The 18461-nt window shown below is 42.9% G+C and overlaps 1 protein-coding gene across 3 annotated transcripts in view; it reads right to left on the bottom strand.

The window, feature by feature from the left end:
• FRY (FRY microtubule binding protein) overlaps nucleotides 1-18461 on the bottom strand; it is a 256079-nt gene that overhangs the window by 183106 nt on the left and 54512 nt on the right. For 2 of the 3 annotated variants that reach the window (XM_066620125.1, XM_066620127.1), the window contains exon 1: nucleotides 10109-10181. The exons of the other annotated variant lie outside the window; for it this stretch is intronic. In XM_066620125.1, the coding sequence (XP_066476222.1) occupies nucleotides 10109-10178 (70 nt within the window). In that variant the 5' untranslated portion in view covers nucleotides 10179-10181. Of the gene's footprint in view, nucleotides 1-10108; nucleotides 10182-18461 lie in introns of those variants that run through there. 3 annotated transcript variants of the gene reach the window in all.

Here is an 18461-nt window from a genome sequence, read left to right as displayed (position 1 = left end):
GCATAGCCTGTAGCACCTCAGGACATGTCAAAAAGTTATTGGGCCAAGAACAATTAATCTCTCAGCAAATGAAATGATACTGAACATTAGTAACAGTAAATATTTAGCAGGCACATCAATTGAACTGGAACATGAGGAATGCAAAGACAAATGCTGTAAGCAGCAGCCCTGGTGCTATGATGCAAAGGGAACAAGACATGAATCTGTATAATCCTGAATGTCTGGCAGGCATTTGCAAGGCTGCCCTTGATTTGTTCTACTCGCTGATCCTAGATTTTGGAGTTCATTCCCCAAAGAGATTCACCAAACCATTCACCTGACCATTTCCCAGAAGTTCTGCAAAACTTTTCTAATTCGGTTGGCTTTTAGCAATCAGAATGAAACTACAGTAACAGAGAGTCATTTTAGCTAGGAAATTATGGAGGTTTAGTTTGATATTTTAGGTCTTCGAATTTTAGAGTTTATTCTCAAGTTTTGATATAAATATGTTTTAACCAACTTCAAGCACATCAGGTAGGGCAGAACAAACACCTAATACAATTTATTTACATTCTACTTTTTCTTTCACAAAGAAACACTCAAGGTGACTAGCAAGAGAAATATAAAATGTGTATGTGTGTGTCAAAGTAGGCCAAGTTAGGCCTTGCTCTCATACTCTTTCCTTTTGCCAAGCAACAAAATATCTGGAGGCTTCTGAACTAATGGTAGGGTGTTGCCAAACATTTATATTCATGTTCACATAGTGTTGGATGTATACCAGGAGAGCATGATCCAGAACAGTCCTGTGTGATTTTGTTTGGGCTGATGCAATAGAAGCATTACATCCCACAGGTCTTTGCAAAAAAGTCAAACATTTGAAGCAACTTTCCCCTCCCTTCACTGGTTCATGAGAAGTCTTGCCTAGGAAAGTTCCATGACAAGATGCACACTACTGAGTCATCCTATTCAGACTTGCCAACAATACTACATTCTGGAAGCTACCTGCCTTTGATGCAAAGAAAACCATTTGTGACCACAAGCAGGTGCCTCCAGATTCCCTAGTCAACTTCATAGAAACTCAATCAAGAGCCTTGTGCTAATCAAGTCACAAGTCTCCTGAACCATGAAGAAATCTCCAACTACACTCTTCATAAGATACTTCACAATAGGCGACAACTACCTTCACAGGAGATGGGCAACAAAGGTGGTCAAGACATGAAAACGTAGACCAGGATGAGGTCACCCCACAAGATCCCCTTTGCAGTCCTATGGGAAATTTTCCTAATAAAAAGTTTGGCCATAGATTTCTTGTTAGTACACTCTCCCCCTCCATCTTCCATTGAGTTAAACTAGTTAATAGTGTATCAAGCACCCTGATTCCCTCTATCATCCAAGAACCCTCCATCATCCAAGAACCACTGTGCCAGGGGACACTGGGGACAGGTATCAGATAACTCTTTTCCATTCCAGGTTTTCTTCTCCCCTCTCTGCTCCCTTTCCCCTTGAATGCAACAAACAATAGCTCAGCACCCACTAAGCCTTCTTCTGAGAAGCCTTCCCCTGCGAAAGCACTCTAAGCTCCCTTGCCTTGCTTCTCTCCCTGAATGAAGGCTACTGCTTACTCTCCATGGATTTGCTAATCAAATCATTTTCTACCTTTTTACCATCCTCTGAATGGGGAGTTCGCTGTGTCTTGGTTAATTACAATCCCTTCGGCAACTCAAGCCTTATCCCAGAAGATACAGGTGGCTAACATTGGCCTATGGCACTCTGAATCACTGGCCCCAATACACTGTGCCCTGTGTGTAGTCAAACCGATGACATGTGCAATGTTTCTAACCCCTCCTCTTTTCATTTGGTGTGAATGTGTGAGAATCTAGGGCTCCTGATTCTGTCCTTTACCAGTAAGGGGAGAGACCTGCAAATTAGGCCCATAATGCATTGTTCAGCAAAGACTCTGAGGAACAAGAATCACAAGCAGAGTTCTTGGAGACCTGGCAAATCAATTAAGAATATTTGATGGCCTGACCCTATCCTTCCCGCCACACCAAAAAGGTGCACGCTTTATCCAGCAGGGGAGGGGTTGAACAGGAAGGGAGGGGGATTTAAATTCCTTTTCCCTTCTGTAAGCCTCCCATCCCACAATGGATCTCCTCAGAGATCTAATGGGTCTCAACAGTTCAGTGAGAAAGATACCATCACATCAAACACTACTGCACACATTTTCCTGAGAGTAAGCCCACTGAACACAAAGGGATTTGCTTCTGAACATATATTTATATTGAATTGTACTATCCTCAACAAGTGGGAAACCCTGGCCTCTGAACAGCCTGCTTGGAGGCAGGCTGTGCAGCATGGCCTTTCCCAGTTTGAAGAGACACTTGGCCAACAGTCTGAGGCAAAGAAGGAAGGCCCATAGCCAGGGAGACAGACCAGGGACAGACTGCACTTGCTCCCAGTGCGGAAGGGATTGTCACTCCCAAATTGGCCTTTTCAGCCACACTAGACGCTGTTCCAGAACCACCATTCAGAGCGTGATACAATAGTCTTTCGAGACTGAAGGTTGCCAACAGGAACTATCAAATTAATAATTTTACCATCCCAAACCATTTTGACAGCTTTTCCATCCAAAATACTTATGCCCTGACACTGTACCCAGTGTCAGATTAGATATTCTCTGTACCCAGGTTTATCAGATTAGATATTCTCTAAACCACTATTTAAAAAAGAGAAAAGGGGACAGTACATACTTAGGTTGCAATTCTAAACATATTTACTAGACAGTAAACCCCACTGAGCATACTAGGACTTCTTTCTACAAACAGGATGTTTGCATTTACAATTGCTTTTTTAAAAGAAAACACAGCAAATGAATATTAAATCAAACCAGTAAGCAAAGAAACTGCCTGCAAAGTGATGACCTATGAGAGGAAACGGTCAAATCTCTATTAGCAAAGTTACCCAGTTAAGAACATTGTAATGTGCAGTATCTTTCAAGTGGAAGATTCCACAGATCAAAACCATTAAGTAATCCTAATAACAACCTGACTCTCATGAAAAAGCAGGAGAGGAGGCCTGCATTATTACTGCAATAAATAACTTGGGAGAATAGAATCTCCCTAACATCAAAAAGGTTATGGAGATCTATTTAGGATAATGTAACAGTATTACAGCTACAGTCAAAAGCATTCCAAATATGGTAATAGAATTCAAATTTAGAAGTAAATCAAGGGTACAGAGTTGATGGATATATATATTAACAGACAAACCCTGGTTATACACATGTGTACAGTATCACGTGGTTGTGGGCAGAATACGAGTGTGCCAGCATGCCCTGCCCCTGTACTCCAAAGCCCAACCCTCCCAATGGAAAGTATCTTTCTGAACAAACACTGTCCACAAGGAAAGATCACTCCCATTATTATGAAGAGTGGAAGCACAGCATTTTTAATCACAGAGACAATTTCTCCTCATCAGGAATATTTTCGTCTTCAGACAAACTCTCTAGAAGATAGCAAGGCTTCAGAGCATGTCAGCACAGAGGCAGGACTGGTCATCGCACTCTCACTGTCCTGATCCTATGTTGCTGTAACATTTGCACCCCAGCTACTGAATAGGATTTATCTAAAAGGTTGTGTTTTTTTGGTTCATCCAAGACAGCACTGTAATTGCAGACAGTGGCAGGAGCTCTCTAGGGTTTTAGACAGGAAATTTTTTCTGCCCTTCCTTGAGATGTTGGGGATTGAACCAGGAACTTTCTGCATGAAAATTACGCATTCTGCAACCCAGCCTCTCTCCCAAATGCACATGGTCCCATAAATAAGCAGGCCCTCAATGTGTTCATTGGGTCAGACATACAGAAAGGGATTACACAATGGGTATCCAATTCAACCATGAGTTTGTATACTTGAGGAAAGATGGAGTCATACAAAGCCAAGCAGCTTCAAAAATGAAGACAATGGCATATACATCCCAATTATACCTCCATGCATTCTGAACACAGACCATCATCTCATTCAATATTATGCAGCCCCCATAAATTATGATTGGAAAAGAGCACAACATTTTCCATTTTCTTTTTATAATTATTTTATTTATTTATTACAGATTATTTATTACAACATTTTCCGTCTCCAGTTCTATCTCCTACATACACCTCTCATGATAGGAGATGGTCCACACAATCTCTAGTTCATAGTGTGCATGCACAGAATAGGAGTGAACAAGGAATACCACACCAAGGAGCCTGCAGAACAAACAACTCCTGGTTATTTATGCAAGTCACTTGTTATGGGGAACATTAAACACAGAGAAAAAAATTGCTAGAGTCTCTGGTCAACTTTGGGGGATGTTGAGGTCTGAACCCAGGAAATCACTCAGGTTCTGTGCACAGGAGGAAATGTGACAAGCACTATGTTTGAATAGCCTGTCTGTAGCATGTAGCAAACAGCAAGTAGCAGCTGTTACTGATTGCTAACTCTGTGCACCTGATTGTGGGCATGCCTTGTGCATAAAACAAGCCTGCAGACAAACGCTCAAGTGTGTGGGGAGACATAGGAATCGAGAAGTTGTATGTGTGTTGCTGTATGTTCGACCATATAATGGTAAATATCCTTTGTATATAATATACCTTGGTGATGGAAACCAGCTTTTCGTGTCGAGTGCTTCTTTGCAATTTACAAAGCCTCCTGAGGGACTACCTTGGACATTAGCCTCAAGTTTCTGCTGCGCTGCCGTTTGTTTTTCACTCTGCTAGAAATTCCTACTCCCTACCACAACAGGGGACACAACGACACATAATATATTCTGCCTTGAAGTTTTTAGATGGAAACCACAAAAGCCATTTTGGCAATATTGTGCCTCTAGGCGCCAGGCAGCCCAGTTCTAACTAAATCCCTGAGCAGTGATGCAAGCACAACTACTCTGTATCTGTATCCCACTCTGTATCCCACAGAGAACTTTCAGCTGCTGGAGGTCTCCTTGGAGTAAGGGGACATTTATCCCTTTGCCCCAGAGTAAGCTCCAGCAACTGCTATGGAGTGACTCAGACATCACTGGCACATGTTTACATTGCTCCATGAAGGCAGATTGGACCCAAAAAGGGATTAGGTGTATACCGCGCCCACCAATCCTGCTCCCTCCTGGATATGATCTGCCCTCACTCCACCCTGTCAATGTTGTTCACACTATGTAATTCTTATTAACATTATAATAAAATCACTTATATGACCTCAGGAATTCCTTGTGACGAATTAATCAGGTTCAGTTTGGGATATTCAAGTCCATCAGCACAGAAATGTCAAACTTATGAATGGTGATCCCTGAACTATACAGTTGAGTGGACCTAAAACTCTTATCTTCAGGGTTGGCTCATTCATGAGGCCAACTGAAGCAGTCACCTCAGTCAGCAGTTTGGTAGAAAACCTATCTCTGTCTGCTTACCTGCATCCACTGTACCCCTTCTTGCTTGTACTCAATAGATCAGGGTTGCCCAAACCCCGGCCCTGGGGCCACTTGCGGCCCTCGAGGCCTCTCAATGCGGCCCTCAGGGAGCCAGCCCCCAGTCTCCAAAGAGCCTCTGGCCCTCTGGAGATTTGTTGGAGCCCACACTGGCCACACAATGTGAGGGCAACTGTTTGACCTCTCGCATGAGATGTGGGATGAGGGCTCCCTCCACTGCTTGCTGTTTCACATCTGTGATGCAGTAGAGGCAGCAAAGGAAAGGCCAACATTGCTTTGTGCAAGGCCTTTTATAGGCCTTGAGCTATTGCAAGACCTTCATACATTCATATAAGTTCATCTTTAATATATTCATTTATGTAAACTTATGTAAATTTATTCAAATTTTAAACATAAATTAATTATTTTCTTCCCCAGCTCCTGACACAGTGTCAGAGATACGCTGTAGCCCTCCTGCCAAAAACTTTGGACACCCCTGCTATAGATTAAAAAGGAAGAGGGAGACAGAGAGGAAGAGGAAATGTGGAAGGGACAAGTGTGCTGAGCTAGAACACTGCAGCATTATAGAAGCAAAGTTTTGATACATCTCCAGGTGATGGAAGGGAGGGGTAAGCAGCATTTGGCATGCTACTAAGGTGTCAGGAGGTTTGGGGCCAGCCCTGATTTTATTGATTCAAACAGTTGATTAAACTGACCCTACATCAGTGTTTTCCAATCTGTGCGTCACAACCCACCAGTGGGTCTGATTGTTGATGGGTTGCGAAACTGACAAGCTGCTAGCCAAGAAGGAAAATGTCTTGAGCACTACGGAAAGTGAAACTGAGCTGCATGTACATGTTTACTTGCCAGTAGGCAAACACGCCTAGGTCCACTTAGATAGGAAGGCCAAGAGGAATAAAACGACACCAGAATGGTTCTGATCCAATGAACACGGAGTTCAACGAACACTCCACAAGGTGCTCCACCACAGTAAAAAGGATAAATAAAGAGGCTTGAGAGGCTGGTAAGGTGAAACTATTTTTTAAGGATGCAATCCTAAAGTGCACAGGAACAAGCAGGCTAACTGGTTTGCACTGAATCTAGAGCAAGGTAGGTATAGGCCGGGGTGCAACTCTGAATAAGGGGATTTTATTACCCTAACCCTGTATTGTGTGCCAGCCAGCCCTATGGGGCTACTCAGATCCACAGCGCAAATCCAAGCACCCCATGTAAGGCTGCTTGGCCAGGGGTTAGGATCCGGCCTGTGCTGAAGCTGTAGCCAGTCCTACCCTCCCTTATGGGCCCTATCTGCCTCCCAGGCCATGCTCCTCCTCCAGAGGGCAGGGATACCAGTATCCATGGATTCAGGTATCCATGGGGGTTCTGAAATGGAACCAGGGCATGCCTGTACCTGCATCGAAGATTTCCTAACCAGGAGGATTCTTTTCTGGATTCAATCTCAGACTACTGGCCCTTATCTAGACCACAACCATTTCCAGACAGCACTCTAGGACTTCCACAGCTTCCCCTGGATGAGATGGCAAGGAGAGAAAAGAGTTGGGCGTCATCAGCATATTGGCGACACCCCACTCTAAATCCCCAGATGACCTTCACCTGTAGTTTCATGTAGATGTTAAAAAGCATGGTAGATAGAATAGAACTCTGCTGCACCCCATCCTGTAAAGGCCAGTGTGCAATAATAGTTAATAATGATGTACTATAATAAATTGCTGTTGTGGCATAACAGACCACCTTGAACTGTACTGCAGGCCACAGTCTAAGAATCATTGTGCTACTGAATAGACTGCTGCCAGCCCTAAAAACATAATAATGGTTACTCAGAAACACACCATATGGAAAAGGTAACAGAATGTGTTCCAGGTGACTGACTAAGCTGGATGCCAGCCACACTGAGACAGTGAGCAAGATAACCGAGTAACAGTATCACATTTAAAAGGATCACAGATCAAAAGCATGATGCCAAAAGCTTTGCTTATACCTTTTTCAGGGACACACCGTATTTTATTTATTTATATCCATCCATCCCTCCCTCCTTTTCCCCAAAGGGACCAAAGCAATAAACTATGGCTACAACTCTGGAGATCACAGACAAGGGCCACTGTTCTCCTGCACTTTGCCCTCCCCATGCACTTAACCCAGGACACATTTGTAATGGAGGGCTCTTCGTAGCAACGGAGGGCTCTTTGTAGCAATCTGAAGCAAGCAATTAAAGCCAGGACGTAAAGAAATAACTTGAACAATGAAAGGAAAGTCAGAGGCTGCCTCAAAGAAAAGTTTCACCATGTCCAGCTTGACCTTGTTCCCCTCATTTTGCAATCAATGCAACAATAGCTATGCACCAAATTCAGGTAGGCAGTACTTTACAAACAGGTTGTCATTCAAGAATGAGTCAGGAAGTGACATCTACACTTTACTACAATCACCATATGAAATTCCTTTAAGAGGCTCTACCCCCTTAACAGGTGATAAACTACCAAACAGACTTGAGTTTTGACTACCAAATCTTAAAGATTTCCAGCAGGTATGTTAGGCAACAAGTTTCAATAAATAAAATTGGATTAACCAATTACACAGTTTCTTTCTGATAAGCTTAAGTGCAATGAAGAAAAATGCATTTGCCTGTGATGATACCACAGAGGACAGATCATAAGCCAACTTCATTTTTCTAGGGCACATAAAATTATGTTGAGAAATAGCTATGCATAACCTCACTTTGGGACCTTTGCAGTTCAGGAAAGCTGTACAACTTCTAAACATCTTTCTAAAGAAACTGATAGAATCTGATAAGCATGGTTTTATACATGTTTAATTCATAGCAATGAGAGATTTTCAATGAGGCTGTAAAACAAAGCACATTTACCGTAAATATTTTAAAAATGTTGACTTCATATTCTTTTTTTTTTTTTAAACAATAGAAACAAAACCCCATACAACTTAATTTTGTTCTGAAGTTACTGCAATTATACTGGGGGCACAATCCTAACCAGGTCTATTCAGAAGTAAGTCCTATTGTGTTCAATGGGACTTACTCCCAGGAAAGTAAGGTTAGGATTGCAGCCTGTATCTCATACTCTTTTAAGGCTGCAGTTCTATACACACTTACCTGGGAATTAGTTCCATTGACCACAATAGGATGTATTTTGGAGTAGGCATGCATAGGACTGTGCTGTAAATCAACTAACAGTAGCTCAGAACCACAAACACACATTAGTTCTTTAATGTTGTCCATACCATATATTCTAGAAGTAATGGATATAAGCATAATTTTGGATTAGGACACATTTTAAAAATGCTGCTAACATTATTCCCTGCCAACTGCATATTTATAGAATAAAAAAAATACTCAAAAAAGCCATATAGTCTTTTGTGGCTTGAACAAACTATAGTGTACATAGATGTCATTCACAGATGTGCCCTTGATACACCAGAGTTTTCTTAACTGATATCTCTAAATTCCCTTTTAAATATATAGTGAGATAATTGATATCTTAAAAATATCAGTCTTAAACCCAACATATGCTGGAGCTGTTTACAGGAACATGGGCAATAGACCCCATGTTCCATAGCCCAGCCAATTTCATTTCCAAACATTGTATAGTTTAGAAATTGGTGGTATCTGACACAGTTTGAGTTTGTCAACACATTTTAAAAATGAAATTTCACATTACTGAAAATAAGATATGACAATCTTGAGCAGCGGCTCGCCATCTTTTCTGGATCACAGACCTCTTTGATAATTTGATTAAGATTAAGGGTTCCCTCCCCAGAAAAAAAGCACACAAACACATATTCATAAAATTTGTTTTGTACCCATACACAGACTCCCTAAAGTCCATCCATGGTCAAGAACCCCTGGTCTAGAGATCACACTTCACATTATCAGCAAACAGTTCCAACTTTTGTAGATCTTTATTACATACCCCTGTTCCTGCCAATCAAAAACTAGAAGATACTAGACAGGACAATGGTGCATCAGCAGTACCAACCCCTGCAATAGTGGACAGCTTCAACCTCATTTGTTTACATTCTGCTCTCCCATTTAGAAGAGAAGCAGACTCCTTCAATGCCAATATACAGAAACAAGAAATAAACTATAAAAAGCAGGGAGGAGTTAAATGTTGAGCTGACAGTAACTCCTTTATTTTCCCTCTTTTATGCCCTGCCTGAATTTTACTAAACAAATATAAGCAAAAGCAAATATGATTTATATAATTCTACCTACATTGCATCACTGAGTAGACAAATAAAAAACATTCCAGGGCACTACCAAATAGCTGTCATAAGAGAGTCCTCTCAAAAATTATAAAATGAAATAAGACTGAACAAAATCATACAAATGCATCTAAGAGGTAAGGACTGGAATTGCCCTGCCCTACCCTATTTCAGAAAGAGATACAGGAAGCAGACTAATTTGAGAACTAAATCAAGTATAATCAAGCATAATCGCATTACCACCCTTCTGCTTAAGAACACCGTTTAAACCTTCAAGGTTTTAAATGTCTTTTTTTTTCTAAACACCGTAAAATTGGAATCCCCCCCCTTCAAAAACAAAAATGACTTTTGCTCAACTAACTGCCCAAAATGCAAGGTTGTGGCTACTACTCCTTGCTTACAGCAATACTATAGGATGCTGAAAACATAAACCATGAAAATAGAAACATTCACTCACTACTGCTCCAGGATTTCAGTAAATATTTAATACTGATTTCAAAGAATCCGGAATCCTGCTGGCTGGCCATGTCTGCTGCATACAAAGCGGCGTCTCTGAGCAGCTCTAGCGGCAGGTACTTTGCCGGAGAGATGTGACTGTCACCAGTTAGTGATGCAAACGGAGGGGGGTCAGGAGAGGAAATGAAGTCTCTGCAGAGCCTCTCCTTCCGCTCCTGAGAGGTGGTGGCAGCTGCTGCTGCTGCTGCTGCTCTCCTGTTCAGGGACAGGGATGAAAGGCACCGCAGGAGATGCTGGTCCCCTGCTCATCCTTCAGTGAGGATGCTTGTGGAGAGCATCATCTTTGGTCCCCCAGTCGCAGAGAGCATCCCTGGGGTCTTGTGTTGGTCCAGGGCAGCTACAGCCGCCTGCGAGGTTTGCACAGGCTTTCCTCGCATGCCCAGCAGTGCACAAACATCGTCCCCTTGCAGGGTGTCTGTCCGGGCCGGCCTCCAGCAGCTATGGGAATGAGAACGGCTCCAAGCAGTCCCGGAAACAGGCTCGCCGATCCACCAGTGCAGGCAGCTTCAGGACCCTCCCAGGGCTCTTGGATCAAGCTGCTGGGCTGGGGTGTTTTTTTTATACCGGCTCGTCAGCTGCTTCCCTCCCGTCTCTCCTCCAAGAACAACAACGCCTAATTCGGTGCAACTGCATCATGCTGCGGTAAAGCAAAAGCTGCACCCATCCAGCTCACTGGGTGTGCAGTGACGAGGTTCTCTCCCTCCCCCCCTTCTCAGATGCCTTACAGCCCCATCTTCCGCATGTCTACTCAGGAGTAAGCCCCACTGAGTTCAATGGGGCTTAATCCCAGGAAAGTGTGCAAAGGATTGCAGCCTTAGTTGTTTGGGTTCTTCTCACCCAGCACCAGACACAATCGCAGCTGATACCATTTTGGCTGGAGTCAGATTTAAAGAGGCAGGAGCCAGGGAAATAGCAGCTTCTTGCACATTGCTCCACTCACAGCCTGCTTAAACCACAAGGGTTTGAAACCTTCCTGAAATAAAGGGGGACGAGTGCCCTGATCCCTAAACACAAGCACTTAAAAGAAGCAACACAACCATCTGAGTACAACAGAACCACCTGAAATTGTTGTTAAGCATGGATTGGCTTCCTTCCTGCCATGTGTGAGATGTGTGCAATGATCTTTGCACCATATTATACAAGATTGCACATTTAGTGCACAGATGCTAAGCAGTATTTAAGGTAGCTTGCAGTGGGGTGCAAAGATGGCTGATCTTGTGCATGGTAGGTCAGGACAAGACTGGCTCATCCCAAGTAGAAAAGCCATATAAATTTGGGGGTGGGGTCAGGGCTGTTTAGAAAACAAACAGTAGAAGAACATGACATTCCAAGGAGTACAACAAGGCTGCTCCCTCCTGAGTGAACTTAGACCAGGCAAGTGATCCAGGAAAATCACAAAGTATGGAAAGGTTGAAAACTCAAAAACATGGGTAGAAAAATGCAAGGGATTAGGGGCCCACTTCTTAACAATGCACACCGACTCACTGCCGCAAACATGCCATAATGCTTGCAGGGGTTAGTGCTGGCCCAGCGCCGGAGCAGGCTTGGTGTGAGCCCACACTGGGCTGTGCCTGTCTGCGGCAAGTGGAGTGCTGAGCTCTGCCAGATCCACAGCCCTGCATCAGGCTCACTACTCTGTGCCAGCTAAATAGCCAGTGCAGAGTCAAATAGTCCCTTTGCAGGGACTGGGGGGGGGGAAATAATGACCCCTTCCTCCTAGGAGTCATCAGGAGCCACCCTCAGCTGCCTGAATGCCCCATTTTGGCACCACTGCAGACTTGTGTGCTGGGCAACTCAGGATTGGGTTGTAGGTCAGATATTGATCAGCACACAGCAAGAGAATAAAATGTTGGGTGGGTGGCAAAGGTTGGCATGGAGGTTAAAAGGCAAGTGATGAATAAAACAAAAGCCCTGATGCAATTAACTATGCACGCTACCATTAAGCTATCCTAATCAAACTGTTTCAGAATCCTAATCCAAAACAGGACCCAATCCTATCCAACTTTCCAACACTGATGTGGCCACAATGTAGCCCCAAGGTAAGAGAACAAACATTCCCTTACCTTGGGGAGGCCTCCATGACTGCCCCTTCCCACCATAGGATGCAACACACACCCTGTTAGTATAGTTGAAATGGCGCTGGAAACTTGGATAGGATTAGGCCCTTACACTTATATTTGTAGCTGTAGGCATGCCTTCCACAAAGCTACTTTCAATGACAGACCTGGGCAATACAACTAAGCATCCTTGTGGGTAACCTTCAAAAACCTAGGGTTGATGCTGTCATATGTCCACCTGACCAGATGGTTTATGACCACGAGTTTATAAAAATGTGTCCTGAAAGGATAAACCCACTTGTGGAACCAACCAGGAAGCTCAAGCAGCTGGTGAAGGAGTTGTGATGGCTAAAGGGGTAGATGCAGCAAAGGATGAGCAATACACAGGCACACTTCTCCACACAAACTTGCTTCCTCCCTAAACCAATCTTCTCTAGAAGCAGCAGCTATAAGGGTTTAGATGCATGCAGTTCTGTGTAATGTGTGTTTTGGCCTTTACTTGGATGTAAAAGTGGTTAGAGTTGAAGTGAAAACCTATGATATTAAACATGTTTACTTGGAAGTAAGTAATTTCCACTGAAATTAACAGGGCTTTTTGGAATTTACAGACAGCCAAGGCAAAACAACTATGGTTGCAATTCTATCCACATTTACATGGGAGTAAGTCATATTACCACCCATATTACATGGGAGTAAGTCATATTACAGGTAGATGGGACTCGTTAGCCTGGGAAGGCAGCTCATCTGAGAGAAGGAAAACTCTGATCCCAAACCTCCACTGCCTTGTGGCTACATCCACTTATGGAAAAGGCTTCAGGAGTCAACCTTGAGGCAAAATCCAGAGCCGGAGTCCCTGAGGCAGTTCATGGCTGAACGCAGTCACGTTCTGGCAACTCCTGTGACGCTGCTGGAACCAACCGTATTGGCCTCTACCTTTCCATTGGACCATTTCAGCAACGTGGAGAGGGGGGATTTGCTGCATGGGTAACAGTCCATCCTCCATACCTGCACTGGAGAGGACACTGTTCCAGAACCACCATTCAGAGCGTGATACCATAATCTTCTGAAACTGAAGGATGCCAACAACAACAAGTCATATTGACTACAATGGGACTTACTTTTGAGTAGACACACATAGGATAGGGTTTTTCCTTTCCTCAATTCTGATCTTATTACTGATAATTCAAATGGGGGCTTTTCTCCTCAACGTAAGTATATTTTAGACTAGTCAAGTCAGTAGGGCTGGAATTCTATATGTGTGTACCTGGGAGTAAGTCCCACTGAATACAGTGAAACTTACTTCTGAGTAAACACAAATAAGCATGAACTCTAGGACCCCCAGCATCAGCAACAAAGAAGTTATGTTCTGGTAGCACTCTTAGGGTGCAATCCTAACCTGTGCTGGAATAGGCAGGCCAGCTGGCCTGTGCTGTATACAGTGCAGGCTTGGTGCAGGCTGGGAAACAGCTTGGACTAAGGGGAATCATCAGTTCCCCTTACTCTGAACAATTCTCCAGGCAGCCCTATGGGGATTCAAGTAGAGCCGTGTAACACCAGGCTGCTTGGGAGAAGGTTAGGATCTGATTCAAGTGCTGGATTCTGGTCCCAACCTCTTGCCTGGGCCTGGTTCACCCACTGCCAGCTCTCCACCTGCCCTGGAATGCCCTTCCCATGCCCTCCCCAAACTGCTGACGCAAACATACCCTGTTCTGGCATAGCTCCAGCTCAGCACACATCTGTGCACCAGTCTCACCTCCTCCAGAGTTAGGGAAAATGTGATTTCCAGCACATTTGCAACAGCCAGAGCCAGCACCAGGGGGAAGGATTAGGATTGCGCTGTTAATGTACAGCCTGGTTACCAGTAACAAAAAAATGTTGTTACAGTAAACTGATGAACACAGTTTTAAAACCATTTACAGTATCTCATAACAGTAAGATAATGAGCAAGAATGCAAACTATGTTTAACAATTATTTATGAGAAAGACAGATATATGCCATTACCATGCCCTGAGGAATCCTTTCAGGGAATATGTATTTAGGCACAAGTTTTATAGACTTCTGAGTAAAGCATAGCTCTTTAGGTTGATATATCAGAACAATCTGACAAATGAGTAAGGATTTTGATAATCAGATCTGCTTTGAGACACTGCACATCCAAGGCAAAAGTACTACAGAGAAAAAACAGAACTGCACCAGAGATTGGAAATACACAATTTCACAATGCAATACAAAAATACACACATTCACATAACAAACCTATCATTTGGATCTGGCTATAGTGATTCATGCTACGGTGTCATTGAAGTTAGATTATTGTTATAGATATTAACATATTCTACATAGGGCTGCCCTTGAAGATGGTTGTGCACAGCATTACAACCACAATTAGACAAAAGTGCTGTTATAGTAAACCTTACATGTTTATGAGCCCAGTCCTATCCCCTGCCATGCTTTAACATGCGGTTGTACCAAAAAGTCTGTGCTGAATGCAATAGTGGTGGGGGGATGGGACCTGAAGGCAAATGGGAGGTAAGTAAAAAAAATTTACTTACCTTCACATAAGCTGACAGACTGCCAATGGGTGTCCTTGGACATATGCCAACCATTTTGGTGGTGTATGTCCAAGGAGAGAAAAGGGGCAGGAAGGTTTTGGAACGAGGATAAGAACCAGCATGTGCAACTGCTACCAGACCCACCCCTCCATTCTCCTCTCTCCCCACAAATCACTCTCCCCACTAGCTTACCTACACCAGAGCAGGTTGCTGGTAATGGCAGTGGGCTGCTGATGCCGCCACTGTAACAAGCTCCATGCATCGGCAGCCAATTTACAGTAGTGGTGCAATATCCTGCTACCATAAATCAGGTGATAGGATTGGGCTGTGTGGTCAGTGTGCTTAGGACTGCAGCCAACAACAGGATCTCAAACACCTACTTTTGCTGTCATGGCAGAAATAAACATATGTAGCATGGCAGCTAATAGCACATCAGGTGGGGCTGAGCCAGGCACCTGTAACACAAATACATGGCTGCTTCAGTGCTTGCTCCAGAGCCATTGCCAGTTCATAAGATGTAAGGTTGCAGTTGCCAGACCTGCTCTCAGCAGTGCCACACAAGCTCCTTATACAAATTGTTGCAATCTGTGCAGCAGCACCTATAGCTGCATTGTGTTCTCAGTCTGCAGTTCTTTAATTTGGCAGTACAAGCCAATGTGATGGTTCAGCAGATCTTAAGATAGATTTTTTTTTCTCTTAATACTTCAGTTTAAGGGAGCTGCAAGAGTTAGTACACTGAGTAGACAGTTGCTAGGTTAAATACAAAGTATGCTCTTAGGAACACTTGTAGAGCAGAGCAGAGAACCTTAACAAATACAGACAGTTCTGTTGAGTGTTATGTGTTTGTATGGGAATGCATACTCATTTCCCTCTTGTGGTTCAAACTGGTAGCTAAAACAGTCTTGTCATTCATTTCTAAAAATATTATTCCTTCAACCCAGCAGAATCCCCCTTCATATTGCATTCTCAATTATGGCATTTGATTCTCAAAATCAGTGGTTTCCAACCTTTAGGAGCCCGCAGACCACTGAGGTAAAAATCATTGTGGACCACATGCAACCTCCCCACCCCTGCACACAAGAAGTATAATCAAATTTGTAATCATTAGAGAAGATTAGAGATTATTTATAGAGAAGATTTGTGAGTTGCTACTTTTGTTGCCAGATGCAGCTGTGAGCAATTCTGTTCTCCGCCCTCTCTGGTGGTCTATGGGGGATTGCTTACTCAGCGAGACTCTGGAGGTGATCTTTTTTCCTGAGACCTCACAGACTGGCAGACCACCTATGTTTCATGGACCAGGGTTTAGGAACCAGTGTTCTAAATGAACACTTACGTTTTATTTTGTACTTGTAAAATTTGCAGAAAACCCTACCTAAGAACAACCTATTGCTTCTTGAGGACCAATGAAAGGTACTACAATTGAAAATAATCTTCTTGCTATCCTGTTCAGTGTCTTGCAAAATACTATTCACCAGGGACGGGCACTTGACTTGTGTTGAGTCACCCCAAAACACTGTTTTTGATTACCCAAGTCGACTTGGGTCATGGATGTCACTGATCCCAACTTGACTCGCGATTCAGGGCCAGTAATTCGAAAAAAGAGTTGGGACTCAAAATAACTAAAGTTCTGACTGTCTTTAGCATGTGTCTTGCTTACTTTTTTGTTGTTGTTCGCTGTTTCTGTGTCGTGCCTTGTGAGCGATCAGGAAGTTGGTCTTCAGACAGACTTGTTTCACAAAATGACTCTGATTTGGGACTCACAGGACTTGAAATTTTATGCAAGTCAAGTCATCATGGCCATGCATTAAAACCTGTGACTCAAGCAGAGGGGTCACTGACTCGTGACATGACTCAAGCTTACTGACTCGAGTATATCTCTGCTATTCACTAGCCAAGTGATCCTTTCAACAGGCCTCCAGTATGGTCAGTGGATTATTTTGCTGTGCCTTCTCATTCTCTCTTCTGTTCTTTTTGGCTCCTTGTTTTGCTTTAATGCAGTTGTTCACAAGCTTACAGCTGTTGCAATGCCCTCAGAACCCAGAAGTGATTGATGATGATACAAAATGCATCATGTGGTGACATCATCACCAAGTGGTGACATCACCACCAATCACTTCTGAGTTTGGAGGCCTAACACGAGCCTCCAAACAATGGTAAGAGGATTAGGGTGGGCTGGAGAGTTTTTTTTCAGCCTGCAGTTTTTGCACACAGCAGCTCTGCCCACCACACTGATTCTCCTGGTACTATCCGGAAGCTCAAGCCACTGTCTTGCTGCTGGGCAGTAGATGGTACTTGATGCCCCAGCAACTGTCTCACAACACCACAGGTGTCACAACACAGAGATTGGGAACCACTGTTTTAATGTTTCATGTTTTAATTTGGTTGTTATAAACCTTGATATCAGCAAACATAAGCATTTATTTTAAAAATGGAAAAGTGGAATATAGATATTTTTAGAAAGGAAGAATGCCCTAGTACAATAAAATCTTCTAAATTCTATTTCTAAAATCTGTTTGAACTACTGCATCAGTGTGGTTCAGTAGAAAAAAGCAGTACTCAAGTCCCAGCTCAATCAAGGGAGGATTCATGTCTCTTTCTCACACACACAAGTACATGTGCATGCAGATCATTTTAAATTTCACCACATGGCAGCCCCCAGGCCAGTCATTGGAAATGAGCCTTACTTGATCTCAGAATAATGACGGCCATATGTGTAATGTGCCCAGTATTTGCTCAGTGGCAAATTTGAAATAAAAAATGGTCACACTTTGAATAATTATTTAAAATCTGTTTTAAGCTGCAATTCTACATACATTTACCTGGAAATAAATCCCATTGAACTCAATGAGACTTCTGAAATGTAAGATGTGCTGTTAGCATTGTTGTTTTATTTTGCTAAAATTACTATTACTCATTGGCACAATGAGTTGATATTTGAAGGCTTCATTAGAATCTGGTAAACACATGAAGAAATGTGTTGTGTTTTTTTTTCAAATGTTCATCTTCAAAGAAAATAGTTTTTAACATTTGGCAAAAGGTTTCTATCTCTAATTTTGTGAGGAAGTTAAAACAACTCTAGCTGAACATCTACTTATTTTCTGATTTCTAAGGATGTCTACTATCCTCCCATCAAAATATTTACAAAAGAGCATATTTTTGCTTTCTCATGGCATCCAGCTGGCCTATACTAAATATAAGCACTTGCATAACGCTCAAACACTAACAAGGCAAGCCAAGCCAAGTATTAACCATGTGACCTGAACATTCAGTGTCCTGGCATTGTTGATTTGCATTTCAAGTGGCAATGTCACCTGAATTAACCGGGAGACGAGAACACAGCTAGAAAGGCATTCGTGCGCAAAGTCTCAGTGAAAAGAAACTCGGCTCTGCCACAGTCCAAAACCAAACTACAGACACTTGTTGCAGCTGTATGAAAAATCAAAACATACTTAAACTCTGAGCACTACTAATAAATGTTTTTAACATGTAAAAATTCAAGCTTGTATCACACTATTTTGCTTCACTTGTTTGTATGAAATGTGTTACTGTGCTGCCACCAAGTGGTATCACAAACCAATCAAAGCTTTAAAAAGTAGACTATGGATAAGCAGTTCACAGTAGTCTATGTGCAGGCCACAAATTGCATCAACATCAATGCAAAGTCATTGTCACTGCTACTTTTCT

This window comes from Tiliqua scincoides, chromosome 3 (genome assembly GCF_035046505.1).
Source record: "Tiliqua scincoides isolate rTilSci1 chromosome 3, rTilSci1.hap2, whole genome shotgun sequence".
Classification (NCBI taxonomy): domain Eukaryota; kingdom Metazoa; phylum Chordata; class Lepidosauria; order Squamata; family Scincidae; genus Tiliqua; species Tiliqua scincoides.
This window is presented reverse-complemented; position numbering and strand designations above follow the sequence as displayed.